General features: G+C 45.4%; 1 protein-coding gene across 1 annotated transcript in view; it reads right to left on the bottom strand.

Moving 5' to 3' along the window:
• Positions 1-17,918, bottom strand: part of APLF (aprataxin and PNKP like factor) — a 292,482-nt gene that overhangs the window by 161,840 nt on the left and 112,724 nt on the right. Inside the window, exon 4 of the mRNA XM_075339273.1 lies at positions 13,621-13,777. Within this exon, the coding sequence (XP_075195388.1) occupies positions 13,621-13,777 (157 nt within the window). The remainder of the gene's footprint in view (positions 1-13,620; positions 13,778-17,918) is intronic.

Below are 17,918 nucleotides of genomic sequence, written 5' to 3'. Positions count from 1 at the left end.
TTCTAATAATTCTGTGAACAAGGAACAGTCTCTTGTTTTAACTTCTCTGTTTTCAGGTCTGTCTTTCTGTTTTTGGATTACGGCAGACCTGCATGGCTTTTGTTTTTTTTAATGAAAATGGTGAATCAGGGAACGTGTGGGAGAGGGTTTCTCAAATAAACTATTTGTGTGTTCTTTTCTTTTCACTTACTGGGTTAGTAAAGGGGGTGTCTGATAGACACCTATCCATTACTAACACCAGGGCTTGAGGCCAGCTAACACAACACAGCTGACATCAAAGCCAACTACCATTAACCGGACTGCCAACACACCAGGGCAATCAAGAAGAGCCGAGGTGATGCAACAGATTTGGTGCATCTAATGTGATGTGCCACTTCCAGGCCAGATAATGGCTGATATTTTTAGGCTTGGAAGGAGCCAATAACCAAGCACCTTCCCAGCCTGATACCATCCTCCAGCTGTCTGCTTTACCTTAGCTGGGTGTCAAAAATAGGGAAGACCCCACATCATTTTTTTGTTAATTACTTAAATTTGTTAATCCAGGCTAAACACCCTTTAGTGCCAAATGAAAGGCACTACAGAGTGCAAGTGTATAATATGTAGCGGGGTTGTAAATTATATTAGCTGCAGGATATCTATAGGTCTATGCATTCTGTCTAATATATATTTCTATTATCTATCTAGCTATAATATTTATTTATTTTTTGTGTGTATCTGTATAGGTGTGTGAGGTGCTGGCCACGAACTAAAGACTTATTGGACTTTTTCCAGCATGAAGTACTGGTTACTAGAGTTGAGCGCGGTTCGCGGTTCGAGGTTCTCCAGTTCTAGGCTCGAGTGATTTTGGGGCCTGTTCTAGATCGAACTAGAACTCGAGCTTTTTGCAAAAGCTCGATAGTTCTAGAAACGTTTGAGAACGGTTCTAGCAGCAAAAAAAACAGCTAATTCCTAGCTGGCTTTCCGCTGTAATAGTGTAAGTCACTCTGTGACTCACACTATTATGAAATTTCAGTGTATAGTGTGCGTGAACAGCGCCTTCAGATCACTCCTGTTTGTATAATGGCGATCGCCATTTTTTTTTTTTTTCCTTGTCTTCCTTCCCTAAGCGCGCGCGTGTAGTGGGGAGGGCCATTATGCCAGCCAATCCCAGACACACACACAGCTAAGTGGACTTTTAGCCAGAGAAGCAACGGCATGTGTGATAGGATGTCCATGTCACATGTCCCTGCATTATAAAAACGAGTATCTGGCCGTCCGGACGCCATTATCTCTTCTGCGTCCTTGGTGTCAGACATCACTGGCGCAGCTCCGTCCTTTGTCCTATCGCCGATACTGCTGTATGCGCTCCATACACAGCGCTGGACAGCATAGGGATAGCACTTTCTATCAGTCCTTTTAAGGGCTCGTACCGGCAGGGTCAGAGTTAAGGTGACAGGTCCTGAAAACAGAGACAGCGCCTGTGTAGCTAAGGTCAGGGATTTCGTCGCTGCATTTCCCCATTAGGAGGGAATAGAAAGGCAGGCTTCCATTCCTCTACCCAGAGCACCACAATCCTGGCACTGTACCCTCCTGTCCTCTGCACACTCCAACTCATTATAACTAAGCCATTATACTAGCAAACACTCAGTGTACCTAGTGGCATCCTAAACGTGGCTATTGGACTTTTGTCTAGTCCCACTAGTGCAAAGACATTTGCAGCACCTCTGCCTGCATTGCACACTCCAACTCATTATAACTAAGCCATTATACTAGCAATTGATGCTGCCAGTTTAAGGGCCGTAGTTGCATTGTCAGGGATATTTATTCTTTATTATTCTGCTGCTAATAAAGCTAGACCACCGCTGCAATCTACACCACCTCTCAATTTTTACTACCAAATTTTAAGTGCACAATCTTGTCGCAATCAACATAAGTGGCAAAATGACAGATGCTGGTGGAAAGGGGAAGAGGCGTGGTGGAAAAGGAAAAAAAGGGTTTGTCCGTGGGGAAGGTGGCAAAGCTCCATTATCATCTGCTGAAGAGAGACCATCTACCAGCAAAAGTAAGATGTCTACTACTTACCGTGGACAATCCGATGTGCTCCCTTTTTTACGGACACGAACAACAGGAACAAAGGTAGATGATGGCCAAAAAAGGAAAATGCTTGAATGGATCTCAAGTGGTCCAACAAGTGCCCTCTCAGCCACTTCAAGTACCGCATCCAAAAAACACCAGTCCTCTGAGTTGTCATCCCAATCAAACTTGCTTTCTCCCAGCTCTGAAGTTTCCATCAGCCCTGCACAGTATGGTGGAACTGAGATGGCTGAGTCTGCAGAGCTGTTCAGTCACACTATAGCCTGGGAATCAGAGGTCTGCTCCCAAGCTACAGTGAGTACAGAACAGGAAATGGTCTGCAGTGATGCCCAGAACCTTTGTGACTCTGATTCAGGCCGTGAGGACCAAGTTTCTGAGCATAATGTTGACCCTTTGTCACAAACTGTAACACCTGTGGTTATAGACAATGAGGAACATACTGATGAAGATGAGACGCAGATACCCGATTGGGATGACAACTTAAATATTCGGTCAGGGCAAGAAGAGGCTCGGTCTGAGGGGGAGGGGAGTGCAAACACAACAATTGATGATGACGTTCTAGATCCCACCTACTGTCAACCCACAGTCAGGCACTCGAGGAGGTCAACAGAGGTGGTGGAGGAGGATGCAACTGATGACGAAGTTACCTTGCGCCTTCCTGGACACAGTCGGAGAACTGGTAGCACGTCTACAACTGCATCCTCAGCCACCACTCTGCCTCTGAGCATTATTCGGGGTGGATCAACAGGTCGCATGGCCTCTAAGCCTTGCCTAGCCTGGTCCTTTTTTGACATAGAAAAAGATCGCCCAAATTATGTGATCTGTAAAATTTGTCATGGTTCTCTTAGTAGAGGTCAAAACCTCAGCAGTTTGACAACTTCTTCCATGAATCGTCACATGAATAAATATCATATGTCCCGGTGGGAAGCTCACCGTGATGCAATGCGGCCTAGCGGAGCGAACCATCCACCGCCTGCCCCTTCCAGTGCATCCGCACGCTCTTCATCTTCTAGGACTGTGGGGAAAGCTGTCACACCTGTTTTTCCACCCACAATTTCCACCACTGTAACCGCAACAGGCAGTTTGCTTGGTAGGTCGTCAGTTGGTTTGGAAGGGGAAACAAGTGAGTGTGTACAGCTCTCTCAGACATCGATAGCACCAACGTTGGATGAAGGCAACATCATGTCTCCGCCTGCACTTTCCTCACAAACCTGCATTTTTCCAGGGACACCCTACTCAACACCGTCTACACACAGCAGCCAGATCTCTGTCCCTCAGATGTGGTCAAATAAAAGGCCACTTCCTGCGACCCATGACAAAGCTAAGAGGTTGACTCTATCCCTCTGTAAGCTGTTGGCTACCGAAATGCTGCCTTTCCGCCTAGTGGACACACAGGATTTTAGAGACCTTATGTCTGTCGCTGTGCCCCAGTACCAGATGCCTAGTCACCACTACTTCTCTAAGAAAGGTGTGCCCGCGCTACACCAGCATGTCGCACACAACATCACCGCTTCCTTGAGAAACTCTGTGTGTGAACGGGTGCATTTCACCACCGATACTTGGACCAGTAAGCATGGACAGGGACGTTACATGTCGCTGACTGGGCACTGGGTAACTATGGTGATAGATGGTGAAGGGTCTGCTGCACAAGTCTTGCCGTCCCCACGACTTGTGTGTCAATCCTCTGTCTGTCCAAGTTCCGCCACTGCTTCTGCCTCCTCCACCTCATCTGGGTCCTCCACCTCCGCCCCAAGCCTGCCTGGTCAGGCCACCAGCGTTCTCACTGCGCAGAAGGAATCACGCACCCCTCATTACTATGCTGGCAGCAGAGCGCAAGGGCATCAGGCGGTCTTTAGCTTGACATGTCTTGGGAATAAGAGTCACACAGCTGAGGAGTTGTGGTCAGCTCTGCGGTCCGAGTTTAATAAATGGTTGTCTCCACTCAACCTGCAGTCTGGTAAGGCCGTGTGCGACAATGCTGCAAACCTGGGTGCGGCCCTTCGCCTGGGCAAGGTGACACACGTACCTTGTATGGCTCACGTGTTGAACCTTGTCGTCCAGCAATTTTTAACACACTATCCCGGCCTAGATGGCCTTCTGAACAGGGCACGAAAACTGTCTGCTCACTTCCGCCGTTCAAGCGCCGCAGCTGAGCGACTTGCATCGCTCCAGAAGTCTTTCGGCCTGCCGGTTCATCGCCTGAAATGCGATGTGCCGACACGCTGGAATTCGACTCTCCACATGTTACAGCGACTGTGGCAGCACCGTCGAGCCCTGGTGCAATACGTCATGACGTATAGCCTGGGCCAACGAGATGCAGAGGTGGGGCAGATCACCCTGATAGAGTGGTCTCAGATCAAGGACCTATGCACCATTCTGCACAGTTTCGACATGGCGACGAATATGTTTAGCGCTGACAATGCCATTATCAGCATGACAATTCCAGTCATTTACATGCTGGAGCACACGCTAAACACTATTCGGAGTCAGGGGGTGGGAAACAGGAAGGGGAGGAACTACAGGAGGATTCATATGCGCAAGGGACAACAACATCACCAAGGTCCAGACGTTCATCATCACCAACGCAGCAGGCATGGGACCATGGGGGACAGGGATCAACAAGGGCGCATAGTAGCAGGCGAAATGTTGAGGAAGGTGCAGGAGAACATGAAGAAATGGAGGACGAACTGTCCATGGACATGGAAGACTCAGCGGATGAGGGAGAGCTTGGTCAAATTTCAGTTGAAAGAGGTTGGGGGGAGATGTCAGAGGAAGAAAGAACGGGTAGCACCTCTATGCCACAAACACAGCGTGGACTTGGTCCGCATGGCTGCGCAAGACACATGAGTGCCTTCTTGTTGCACTACCTCCAACATGACCCTCGTATTGTCAAAATTAGAAGTGATGATGACTACTGGATTGCCACACTATTAGATCCCCGGTACAAGTCCAAATTTTGTGACATAATTCCAGCCATAGAAAGGGACGCACGTATGCAGGAGTATCAGCAGAAGCTGTTACTCGATCTTAGCTCGGCTTTTCCACCAAACAACCGTGCAGGTGCAGGGAGTGAATCTCCCAGTTGTAACTTGACAAACATGGGACGGTCTCGTCATCTTCAACAGTCTACCCGTACCAGTAGGACCGTATCTGGTGCTGGTAACAGCAATTTTATGGAATCTTTTCATAATTTTTTTAGACCCTCCTTTGCAAGGCCACCAGAGACAACAAGTCTGACACATAGTCAACGGCTGGAGAGGATGATACAGGAGTATCTCCAAATGAACATCGATGCCATGACTTTGCAAATGGAGCCTTGCTCCTTTTGGGCTTCAAATCTAGAAAAATGGCCAGAGCTCTCCAGTTACGCCTTGGAGATTTTGTCGTGTCCAGCTGCCAGCGTTGTCTCTGAACGTGTCTTCAGTGCTGCTGGGTGTGTGCTGACAGATAAGCGCACGCGTCATCAAAATGAACAAGTCATGGATCCAGAAGGAATTTACTACCCCTGTGTCATCCTGGGGAGAGTAAATGCTTGTGGATTTGGAATGTGCTTGATGCAAATCAAAACATCCTGTTTGCAACTAGGGCACAACTGCTGCCACTGAAGGGGTGGGTGTGTGTGGGGCCCAATTTTTGGAAAAAAGGGAGACTCCGCTTGGAGTAACCCTTGCTTACATTGATTTTAAAAGAAGCCAAGATGAACAGAGCTGGGATCAGGAAAGACTTTGCTACCTACCCCGGTGTCATCCTGGGGACGGTTAATTATGGCATATTTTTGAATGTGCTTGATGCAAATCTAGCTGTGAAGTGTACAACTGGGGCACAACTGCTGCCACTGAAGGGGTGGGTGTGTGTGGGGCCCAATTTTTTGAAAAAAGGAAGACTCCGCTTGGAGTCACCTTGCGGTGTTTTACATGATTTTAGAAGGGCGTGCCATGCCTATATCTGTGTCTCCTCCTCTTTTTCCTTGTCCTGCTCTTTTGTGTTCACATGAGTATATGTCCTTGTCACTTTCTCATGTGTTTGTGTTGTGTTGTGAGTTGTTTGTCACCTTTTGGACACCTTTGAGGGTGTTTTCTATGTGTTTTTATGTGTTTGTGAATGCCTGCCATTGTTTCCTATGCGGTTCGAGTTCGGTTCGTCGAACGTTCGACGAACCGAACTCGAACGGGACCTCCGTTCGGCGAACCGACCTCGGGACCGGTTCGCTCATCTCTACTGGTTACGTCAATCTTATTGTTGGGTTTTAGATTTTCAGACAGGCTAATTGTAATGATGGGTAACTGAGCAGGGGTACCTAGACTGGCCCTTAAACTGGGGATCCTGCGCTGTCCTTTATCTCAGAGGTAAGCTCGATGGTAGCAAAGTCTGGACCGTCAGCTGCTGTCAGTCACGTAACTCACGGCTACCGCTGGATCCAGCGGTGGCCACGGGTAACCTCACTAAAAGCTCAGCTGATCGCGCTACTCACCTCATTTGCTGCGTGGAGCAGACAGGAGCGGTGGTGTATACTACTGCTCCTGTCACCTTCATGAAGCACAGCTGGATGCGACGCTGGAGGTCCGTGGATTACACCGGGCATGGAGGGCTTTGTTGGGGTTAATAAATTGTTAATGAGGGAATTTGTTAGTGTTTTTTATTTCTAATAAAAGGATTTTTTCAGGTTTGTCTGTTTTTTAACTGTAACTTACAGATTAATCATGGAAGGTATCTCGGGGAGACGCCTGACATGATTAATCTAGGATTTAGTGGCAGCTATGGGCTGCCATTAACTCCTTATTACCCCAATTGCCAACGCACCAGGGCAAATCGGGAAGAGCCGGGTACAGTCCCAGAACTGTCGCATATAATGTATGCGCCAATTCTGGGCGTCTGATGGCTGATATTGTTAGGCTGGGGGGATCCCCATAACGTGGGGCTCCCCATCCTGAGAATACCAGCCTGCAGCCGTATGGCTTTATCTGGCTGGTATTAAAATAGGGGGGGGACCGCACGCGTTTTTTTTTATATTATTTATTTATTTCTCTGCTCCATAGTGACACGCCCACCGGCGGCTGTGATTGGTTGCAGTTAGACAGCTGTCACTCATCGTGTGGGCGTGTCTCAATGCAACCAATCATATTTGCCGGTGGGCGGGGAAAGCAGGGAATACGAGATTGATTAATGAGCGGCCGGCTTTTTCAAAATAGTAAAAGCCGCCGGAGTTTTTAGAACAGCCGTGCAGCGCCGCGCCGGAGATCGGGGAACTGTGAGTATGAGAGAGGGCTGCTCAATTCAGTCATTCAGGGGATTAGCGGTCACCGGTGAGTCCTTTACGGGTGACCGCTAATCAGTACGCGGCACACAGACAGAGCCGCAGCATGACAATGAAGTCGGGTGAAGTTCACCCGAGTTCATTCTCATCGCGCAACTCTGTCTACTGTCAGCCGACATCTATAAACGACATTGTGCATCACAAACACGGACATTCCACGTACACATACACGTTCATGCCACACGCACACACAGACAGCATACGGCATCAACACGGATGTCATACGTACCGGAGAAACGCTCCTAAAAAAACGGAACACAGACCCGAAAAATGGACCGTAAGACACGTACGTTTTTTTGCGGAAGTGTGTTTTAGGCCTTAAGGAGAGTGAAAGGGAAAGCAGAAAAAAAATCTTTCAAGAAGAAAACTTGAAAAGTTTTGATTGCTTTGGTATCAGAATATGAAAATTGATCTGTATTCAGATAAGATGTTTCATCGGGCTCCGTGGGAAGCCTTTATTCATGTTGCATGACGGGAGCCCTACAGAGGAGAGAATATAAAAAGGCCACTAATAAGCATAAAGGGAAGGGTGAAATTGTCATTTCCAACATTATACAGTCTTCCCTTCTCATTTGATCTGATGCAGAAGAAACAAATGGTCGTCAAGAGCAACATATACCGGCCCAAGCGCCAAGTCATCAGCCGCAGATACTCTCCCGCAGACGCTCGGAGAGAAGAGAAATGTCAGGGAAGAGAAGGAACTGATGGGGGCGAAGGAATTCCTGCTGAGGGTCAGGATGAGATGAGCGGCCAAGAAAGGTGCCGGCTAAGATGCAATCACAATAATTGTGAAATGTAATCCCAAATACTGCGGATGACAGGCAATAAGTCATTTACAGTATAACACAGAGAAGCCAAAGCCGCTGATATGTGGCACATAAAAGTGTCAGCCTCAGCATTTCCTATGTAACAACTAGAAATGTGATATCGCCGCTCAGCAGAGGCTTCAGCTCGCGGCTCAAGGACTGCAGGGTCGTGATCAACAGCAACCTGCGAGTGAATTTACCTCTATGTATTGTGCATACTTTTGTGGAGGTACAAAATCTACTAGTAACCAAAGAAGTAAAAACAAGTGTTTAACCCCTTCAGCCCCCGGGCACTTTCCGTTTTTGCGTTTTTGTTTTTTGCTCCCCTTCTTCCGAGAGGCGTAACTTTTTTATTTTTCCATCAATCTTGCCATATGAGGGCTTGTTTTTTGCGGGACGAGTTGTACTTTTAAATGAAACCATAAGTTTTACCATATAGTGTACTGGAAAACGGCAAAAAAATTCCAAGTGCGGAAAAATTGGAAAAAAAGTGGGATTGTACAATAGTTTTTGGGATATTTTATTCACCGTGTTCACTATATGGTAAAACTGATGTGTGGGTATGATGCCTCAGGTCGGTGCGAGTTTATAGACACCAAACATGTATAGGTTTACTTGTATCTAAGGGGTTAAAAAAAATTCACAAGCTTGTCCGAAAAACGTGGCGCACGTTTTGCGCCATTTTCCAAAACCCGTAGCGTTCTCATTTTTCAGGATCTGAGGCTCAGTGATGGCTTATTTTTTGCGTCTTGACCTGACGTTCTTAACGGTACCATTTTTGCGCAAATGCTACGTTTTGATCGCCTGTTATTGCATTTTGCGCAAAATTTGCGGCGACCAAAAAACGTAATTTTGGCGTTTGGAATTTTTTTGCCGCTACGCCGTTTACTGATCAGATTCATTGATTTTATATTTTGATAGATCGGGCATTTCTGAACGCGGCGATACCAAATATGTGTGTATTTTTTATTTTTTTAACCCTTTAATTTTCAATGGGGTGAAAGGGGGGTGATTTGAACTTTTAGGTTTTTTTATTTTTTTTAAATTTTTTAAAACTTTTTTTTTACTTTTTTTTTTTTTATTTATTTTTTTATTTTACTAGTCCCCCTAGGGGGCTATTGCGATCAGCAATCCGATCGCTTTGCACAATCTGCAGATCTCAGCTACAGAGCTGAGAACTGCAGATTTGCTGCTTCACTTTCAATGCTGGCTGTATTCCGGCATTGAGAGGAAGTGACTCATGTTAGCCACAGGCGTCATCACATGACCCTGTGCTACCATGGCAACCGCCGAAAGTCACGTGATCATGTCACGTGACTTCCGGCGGGGGCGGGGTAAGTCACTGTCATGGCGGCGCCCATATACATATCGCTGCCAAGACTTTGGCAGCGAAATGTAAGGGGTTAATGGCCGCGGGTGGAAGCGATTCCACCCGCGGCTAGCAGGCACACATATCAGCTGTTGATAACAACTGATATGTGCGCGTCTCGCCGCCGCCCGCCGGCGGCAGGGGGCGGGGCTTACCGGGAAACGATCCATGACGTATCTAGTACGTCATGGGTCGTTAAGGGGTTAACCCTGACCGGACATATATCCCTAACACGGGGAGACAAATGAAAAAGAAAAACATTGTTTGGTGCCTCAGGTATTCTGCTGGATTTTTGGTATATTCAGTCCTCTGAATCAGAATGGGTCACTCGTTTTTGGCAGCTGCTGAATGTACAGTCATCAAAATCAGATGACAGAGGAGACTGGCCACCGCCGCTAACTGCAGATCCGCTCTTACGACAGCATGTGACCGGAGGCTGCTGCGATGCCATTGTACTGTATTACACTGTATTGGAGTGTGACGGATCCGGCAATCCGGCAAAATGCTGAATGTGTGAAACGGACCTTAAAAAGGAATCTGTCACCAGGTTTTTGCTCCCCCATCTGAGATCAGTATAATGTAGAGACAGAGACCCTGATTCCAGTGATGTGTCACTTACTGAGCTGTTTGCTGTTATTCTGATAAAATCAATGTTTTCTCTGCTGCAGATCTAGCAGTTATACAGAGCTCCTGAATATGCTGGACTACCTGCAGCATGCCAGGTAGTCCTGTAATGATAATCTATTGGTGATTAAACAGTGATTTTATCAAAACTACACTAAGCAGCCCAGTAAGTGACATCACTGGAATCTGGATCTCTGCTCCTATGTTATGCTGCTCTCAGATTAGTGACACATTCCCTTTAGTTAGGAGCTGGTCTACCAGTTCTTCACAACAGCTGGTCAACACCATTTGGGGTTTACATCCGGCCACCGCTGGAGCTAATGACTAGTGATCGGCTGGTGTGGCAGACCCCCTTGATCTGATATCAGAGCTCTATCTAGTGTTCATAAAACCCCTTTAAAAAAAAGAATTAACCACCAGGCGTTTCCCATATAACATATAGCAGTGCAATACTGGCAACTAGCATGGTGAATAAAATCATACCTTCAGTTTTCAGATTGGATCTTTGCAGAAATAAAAATGTTCATAGAGGTCCATAAATTGGTGCATTCCTTGCGTGGCATGTGCAGCAGGGCAGGACTTTGTCGTCGGGTCCTCTCCTCCTCAGGCATCCTCCTGGCTTACCCCTTTTCTTTATTTAAATTTAAGTTTTGTTAGTCTTTTGTCAAGCTGCCACCAGGGGGAGCCAGAGCTCTGCAGCAGAAGACACTACACAGAGCAACGAGAATCAGGAAGTAAATACACAGCGTTCTCATACACTGCCTCACAGCACAGCTGAGAAGCAGAGCTGCAGGGCATGCGAGGAATAGTCAGGCAGGCTCGGTCAAACACCGTACGGGCAGAAGCAGGACCAGAGGAACGAGCAAAAGCGGAGTCAAAGTAAGGCCAAGGTCAGTACCGGAGGAAGCAACCGAGTGAGGAAATAGGAGAGGGGACAGAGGACAGGAGGGACAACCAGGGGACAAAACACAGACAAGGGCACGGGGGCACAGGAACAGACAGATCAGGATATCACTCACAGGACCAGCAATCACAGGCAAAGCAGTGCTAAGCTTAAAGCCGGTGCTGGTTCACTGGAAATGTCAGCTTTTAAGGCATCCAGGGTCCGGAAGTGAGGGCTCCGCCCCATTACCATGTGGACGGGGAGGCGAACCATGACATCGTTAATTTTGAAGACTGTGAGCGGCATCGCTGCATGTGCAGATTTAATTATTCTCATCTGCGCATGCACCAATGCCATTCATAGCCTTCTTCACAGCGTCTTCAATGAAATGGCGCCGGAGATCGCACTATACACATGTGCCAACTCCAGCGCCAATTTAGGCTGCTTTCACACATCCGGTAGGTGCAGAGCCGGTCAGTCCGGCTCTAAAACCTATGCAACGGATGCGGCGAAAAAGCCGCATCCTTTGCATAAGTTTTTTAAATGCAGCCCGTCCGGTTTTTGCCGCTTGCGGCATGCTACTGAGCATGCGCAGTGGCAAAAACCGCATGCGGCGGCCGGATGCGGTTTTTGCCGCATAGGCATGCATTGAAAAATGCGCCACATCGGCTGGATCTGGCGCGATGCGTTTTTTTTTTTTTTGACGCACAAAAAAGCGTGCCAGGCAACGTTCCATCCGGATGCCGTATTGGCTAAATCTGCAAAAACCGGACGGAACGCAAGCCCATGCGGCACTAATTATAAAGTCTATGCAGGAAAAACGCAACCGGCAGCAAAAAAAAACTGTTGCGTTTTTCCTGCAAAGTGCCGGATTGTGCCGCACAGGAAAAACCGGAGGTGTGAAAGCAGCCTAAGGCTACTTTCACACATCCGGTTTGAGCTCTGCGGCTCAATCCGGCTGTGAAGCCTATGCAACGGATGCGGTGAAAACACCGCATCCTTTGCATACGTTTTTTACATGAGGCCGGTCCGGTTTTTGCCACTTGCGGCATGCTACTGAGCATGCGCAGTGGCAAAAACCGCATGCGGCGGCCGGATGCGGTTTTTGCCGCATCGCGCCGCATCCGACATCCATAGGGATGCATTGGGAAAAGCGCCGCATCGGCCGGATGTGGCGCGATGCGGTTTTTTTTTGCCGGAGCAAAAAACGTGCCAGGGAACGTTCCATCCGGCCGCCGCATCGGCTAAATCTGCCGCATGCGGCAAAAACCGGACCGAACGCAAGCCCATGCGGCACAATGCGGCACTAATTAAAGTCTATGCAGGAAAAACGCAACCAGCAGCAATAAAAACCGGTTGCGGTTTTCCTCCAAAGTGCCGGATTGTGCCGCATTGCAAAAGCCGGATGTGTGAAAGCAGCCTTAATGGAGACATAATGACACTAGCAATGTGCAGGCACTGTCAAGAGCAGCAATGGTGGAGAGGTTAAAAAAAAAAAAAGGGGGCAAGCCAGGAGGATGTCTGAGGAGGAATTTACACAGAGGACCCGACAAACAAAGGTTCGTCCCTGTTGTACATGTCAATCACAGAATGCACCAGTTTCTAGACCTTTATGAATATTATTTCTTCAACCAAAAGATCCAATCTAAAATGTGAAAGTCTGATTCTATCCACCATGCTGATGCCAGTATTGCTCTGCCTGTACTTTATATTGGAAAATCCTGCTGGTTGGTTCCCTTTAAGGCACATTGATAAGTTCCATCTCTTCCACCAATCTGCAAAATTCCAAATAGAGTAGATTTTGGTGCAGATTTCCATTAAAAAAAAAACCAAAAAAAAAAAAAACACAAAAACAGCAGATTAATGTAAAACAAATTAAATACCATTTTCACGGTCCTTAGAACGTCTGTAACAAAAGGTCTCCTGGTCCTTGCTGGAAGGGGAGTATAATGTTTTGTTATTTATCTTATTTTATATGATCAGCTGGGATTCTTTCAGGTAATCAGCAGCAAAATATGCAACAGTTGGGTTTCCTTCTATATTTTCACTTCCTCAAGGAACGAAATATGGAAAATCCCCAACAAACCCTTGATTCAGTTCCTAAATTCTAAATATTACACATGTATACCTAATTTACATGCACCAGAAAAATCTTCATGGATTTGTGCCCGCAGTCCAGAAAAAAAAATAAATAAATAAATAATTAGCAACAAGAATGATCACTGATGTTCATTGATTTCCTGAATTCTCCACAGAAGAACAGCGGATTAGTGCCGTGGAGTGAAAATTAGGTAAATTCTTGTGTGGATCCACTGAGACATCCACGGCACAAATCCAAGTGTCGGCCTTAGATTTCGGCTATGAATTCTCTTGTAAATACAAATCAGATTTGCCATTGGCAAATCCAGAACATAAAACAACAACATATATACATGCTTAATATTTAGTTTCGGGAGTTTTACAACTTCTGACAAAAAAGAATGAAATAGAGGAAATAAAAGATTAAATATTTTTAAAAAATCTAAAACAATCAAGCAAAAAAAAATCCTACCTGGTCACTGCGGATCTTTCCATTAGTCCTGGAGCTGCTGGGGGCGGATAGTGATGATGGAGCACATCGAGGAGGGGACTTTGCTTTGGTTTCAGATGTTTGAGGAGAGCAGGGAGAAACGTCATTTACATCAATATCTTCAAGTCCTTGACTATTACTGTAAAATAAGACAAAAAATTACTGTACAAGAATATGGACCTAAACAGGCAAAGAAGCATTCTATCATCTGCCATTGAGAAGTGTTGATCCTCTTGAAGGAAAAAAAGTGAACATTGGAGGGGACTTTTAGGTCATACGCATCGGTGAGATAGCAGCTCTATAGATACATCCGTACAGCAGTGTATGTAATGTCATTAGTCATAATTAATAATAATAATAATTTAATTCACTTATATACCGCTATTAATTCCACAGCGCTTTACATACTGATTGTGAGCCCCAATTGGGACAGTGTTGCCAATCAGTATGTTTTTTTGGAGTGTGGGAGAAAACCGGAGAACCCAGAGGAAACCCACGCAAACACGGGGAGAACATACAAACTCCTTGCAGATGGTGTCCTTGGTGGGATTTGAACCCAGCTTTTAACCACTGAGCCACCGTGTGTGCTTATAAAAGGTTCACTGGATAGAATTCATTTTATCTTTATCAGAACGAGGTTTGTAAGAAACAAAAGCGCCAATTACTTTAGATAGACATGAAATGAGAACATTGTGGGGTCAGAAAGGGACATGAGAAAAGCAGAACATGCATGCGCTGGGGTCCTGGGTTCAAATCCCACCAAGGGCAATGTCTATAAGGAGTTTGTATGTTCTCCATGTGTTTATGTGGGTTTCCTCAAGGTTCTCCGGTTTCCTCCCACACTCCAATGTCATACTGATAGGGGAATTAGATTGTGAGCCCCAATGGGGACAGTGATTATCACGTCTAAAGCTCTGTGGAATTAATAGCGCTATATAAGAGAGTATAATAATATTTAAATAAAGCACCACAATCCACACTTATTACAGGGGTTGTGCACTGCTTGTATAGTGATGGTCTGTCCTTAGGAGAAGTCATTAATATTAGATTGATATGGAGGGTGGTCCGACACTCTGTACCACCACCGATCGGCAGATCTTCAGCAGATGCTGGATGTGACTGTGTACAGAACCGAACACCACACTGAGCAGCACTGGTCTGCAATATCCAGCAGCGGCCACTATAGGTATGTGGCTGCACCGTTCTGCTCCGTACAGTTTACATCTGGGTGCTAGAGGTGATAGCAACTGATCGGTGGAGGGGCAGAGTTTCGGACCCCCTCCAATATAATCTTATTGTCATATTAATGGATTCACAGCTGTAGCCGGTGGTACAGGACACTAACACAGGGAATTCACTGGAAATGTAGCAGCAGATAGTTAACAGGAGGGTACTGTTTTTTTAATTACACATACTGTCGCTGGTACTTTTTTTCTACACTCCACAACCCCTTGTCTACAATGACAGGTCCACTTGTCCTATTCTACATTTCCAGGACTCGGCACAGATTTTGTACGGTGAGGTTATATACTGTACATATATAATGGTATATTCAAAATAAATAGGTACACACAATATAGAGGCCACCTGTCTATAAGATTACCGAGGGGTGGTCAGTAAGGCTCAGGAGGCGCAGTCCATTTTACCTTTATTGTAAAAGGAACCGGTCACCAGGCTTTTCCCTTATAAACTGAAGCCACCACCAGTGAGCCCTTATATACAGCATGCTAGAATCAGGGCTGTGGAGTCGGTAAGCCAAACCTTCGACTCAGACTCAGACTCCTACATATATTGCTTATAGTTAGGGGAAAAATTTATTGTAATACATGAACATGTGTATGTGACCATCAGACATTTAATAATTGTTATGATACAAATACAATAATCAAGATATTTGGATAGAACATAAAATATATTTATTGGATACAACTTTAGAACACAAACTGTAATAAATTGTAAATATGTAATACACTATGTAATATACAGTAGATTACATATTTATCGTGTGTGTATTTATCTTGTGTGTATATACACATACATACACCGTATTTATATATATATATATATATATATATATATATATATATATATATATATATATATTGTATTACATATTTACAATTTATTAGTTTTTTGTGTTCTAGAGTTGTATTCTAATAAATATATTTTATGTTCTATCCAAATATATTGATTATTGTATCATAAAAATGATTAAATGTCTGAAGCTCACATTGTACTACAATACATTTTTCACTTAAATATAAGCATTATACCAAATATTATTTAGTAAAATAATCAGCACATTCTGCATTGCACTACTGTCCCCAATTTATTATATATTTTAGGAGTCGGAGTCGGTGCATTTTATACCGACTCCACCAAAATGAGCACCGACTCAGACTCCACAGCCCTGGCTAGAATACTGTATATAAGAGCCCAGGCCACACTGTATAATGTAAAAAACACTTTTATTATACTCAATTAGGGAGCAGTTCGGTCCAATGGGCGTCGCTGGTCTCGGTCCGGTGCCTCCTCCATCTTTTGTAATCACCGTCCTCCTGCCCAGCCCCCTGTGCATGACACATCCTGCATCATTCAGCACAGAGGCCGCCATTGCACTTCTGCGCATGTGCACTTTGATCTGTCCAGCTTAAGGCAGCTCAAAGCACTGTAGTGCACATGTGCAGGCGGTCTTTGACCTTCCCTCGTGCCTGCACATTACAGTACTTGGCTTTGCCCTCAGCCGGGCAGATCAAAGTATGCCTGAGCAGGAGCGCAATGGTGCCTCTGTGCGAATGATGCAGGATGTGTCATCCACACGGGGCTGGGCAGGACGACAGTGACCACACAAGATGGGGGAGGCGCCGGACCGAGAGCAGAGACACCCATCAGACTGGACCGCCCCCTAGATGAGTATTATAACAGGTGTTTTTCACGTTATACAGAGCGGCCTGGGCTCTTATTTACCGTATTCTAGAATGCTGTATAATATAAAGGCTCACTGATGGTGGCCGCAGGTTATAAGGGAAAAACCTGGTGACAGGTTCCCTTTAACAAATGTATTGGGTCTATGATTTTGTGACACTTACAAATATATTATTAAAAGTCCACCTTTGTAAAGCATCACTTCCTTAACACTAGAAGTCCCAGAAAGGGGTCATTTAACATTTCTACCATTGGAACCCTATGGAGCTCGAAATTCCTGGGACTTCTTTTAAGCAAAGTCAGTGCTATCAATCACCAGTGAGGGAGGCGGAGCATGGAAACAGTGGGTGGAGCAGTGCACTCCGCCGCCCGGCCACGCCCAGGCTGCACTCTAATTAGCATATTAGAAAAAACTTCAGTTTTGCAGCGATTATATCACTAAAGGTGAGCTTTTTATGTGGACTACATCCAATAAATGGTGAAGTGCTTAGTTTATAATGTCAGACAGACTCCCTTAGCTGCGGAGTCCTCCTCCTCCTCCTCGTCCTCCCTGCCGTACATGTCAGATAGAGCTACAGATGGACCATAATATTATATAACAAGTGATAAAACAGAAGCAATAACCACAAATACAAGGCGGGACTGTATAATGAGCAGTGGATGAATTCTCCCAGTACATGACTTCTTAGCATGTTTTCCTTGAACTGCGGAGAGCAGTTATGTAGCGATTGCTTTAATTAATGGGAGAACAAGAGATTTGCATATAATACTATAATAGCTAATTGATCATAGATTAAATGTTCCTTGATAATTAGGTCTTCTCATCCAAAGCTAATCACTCGCTGGCAAGCTATTGGCGGAGAGAAAATCTAAGTCTCGGCTTCTCAGATTATATATAATTGAAGTTATTAGTCACGGTTTTCCTTAGTAACATGTAAATGACCTTACTGAAAACATTTGTGCATTATATTGTCTAGATATAGAACAAGTGTGCGCCAAAGTAAGAGACATTAAAGGGAATGTCAGCAGATTCTTGTTCTGTAATCTGAGGGTAACCTGAGGTAGGGGCTGAGACACTGAATTCAGGGACGCGTCACTTATTAGGCTGTGTGCTGCTGTTTCAATACAATAAATGTTTTACCAACAAAAGATCATCACTGCTGGATAAAGAGGTCGCATTAATTCAAATCCCCCCCACGAACCCAGCATGCCCTATAGTCCGCCAAAAAGTATAATGCACAACCCATAGTTGTCCATATAGTATAATGCCCCTCCACATATATGTAATGCACAGCCCATAGTCCTCCATATAGTATAATTCACTCCCCATAGACCTCCGTATACCATGTTTTTCC

This window comes from Anomaloglossus baeobatrachus, chromosome 3 (assembly GCF_048569485.1).
Source record: "Anomaloglossus baeobatrachus isolate aAnoBae1 chromosome 3, aAnoBae1.hap1, whole genome shotgun sequence".
NCBI classification, from domain to species: Eukaryota; Metazoa; Chordata; class Amphibia; order Anura; family Aromobatidae; genus Anomaloglossus; species Anomaloglossus baeobatrachus.
This window is presented reverse-complemented; position numbering and strand designations above follow the sequence as displayed.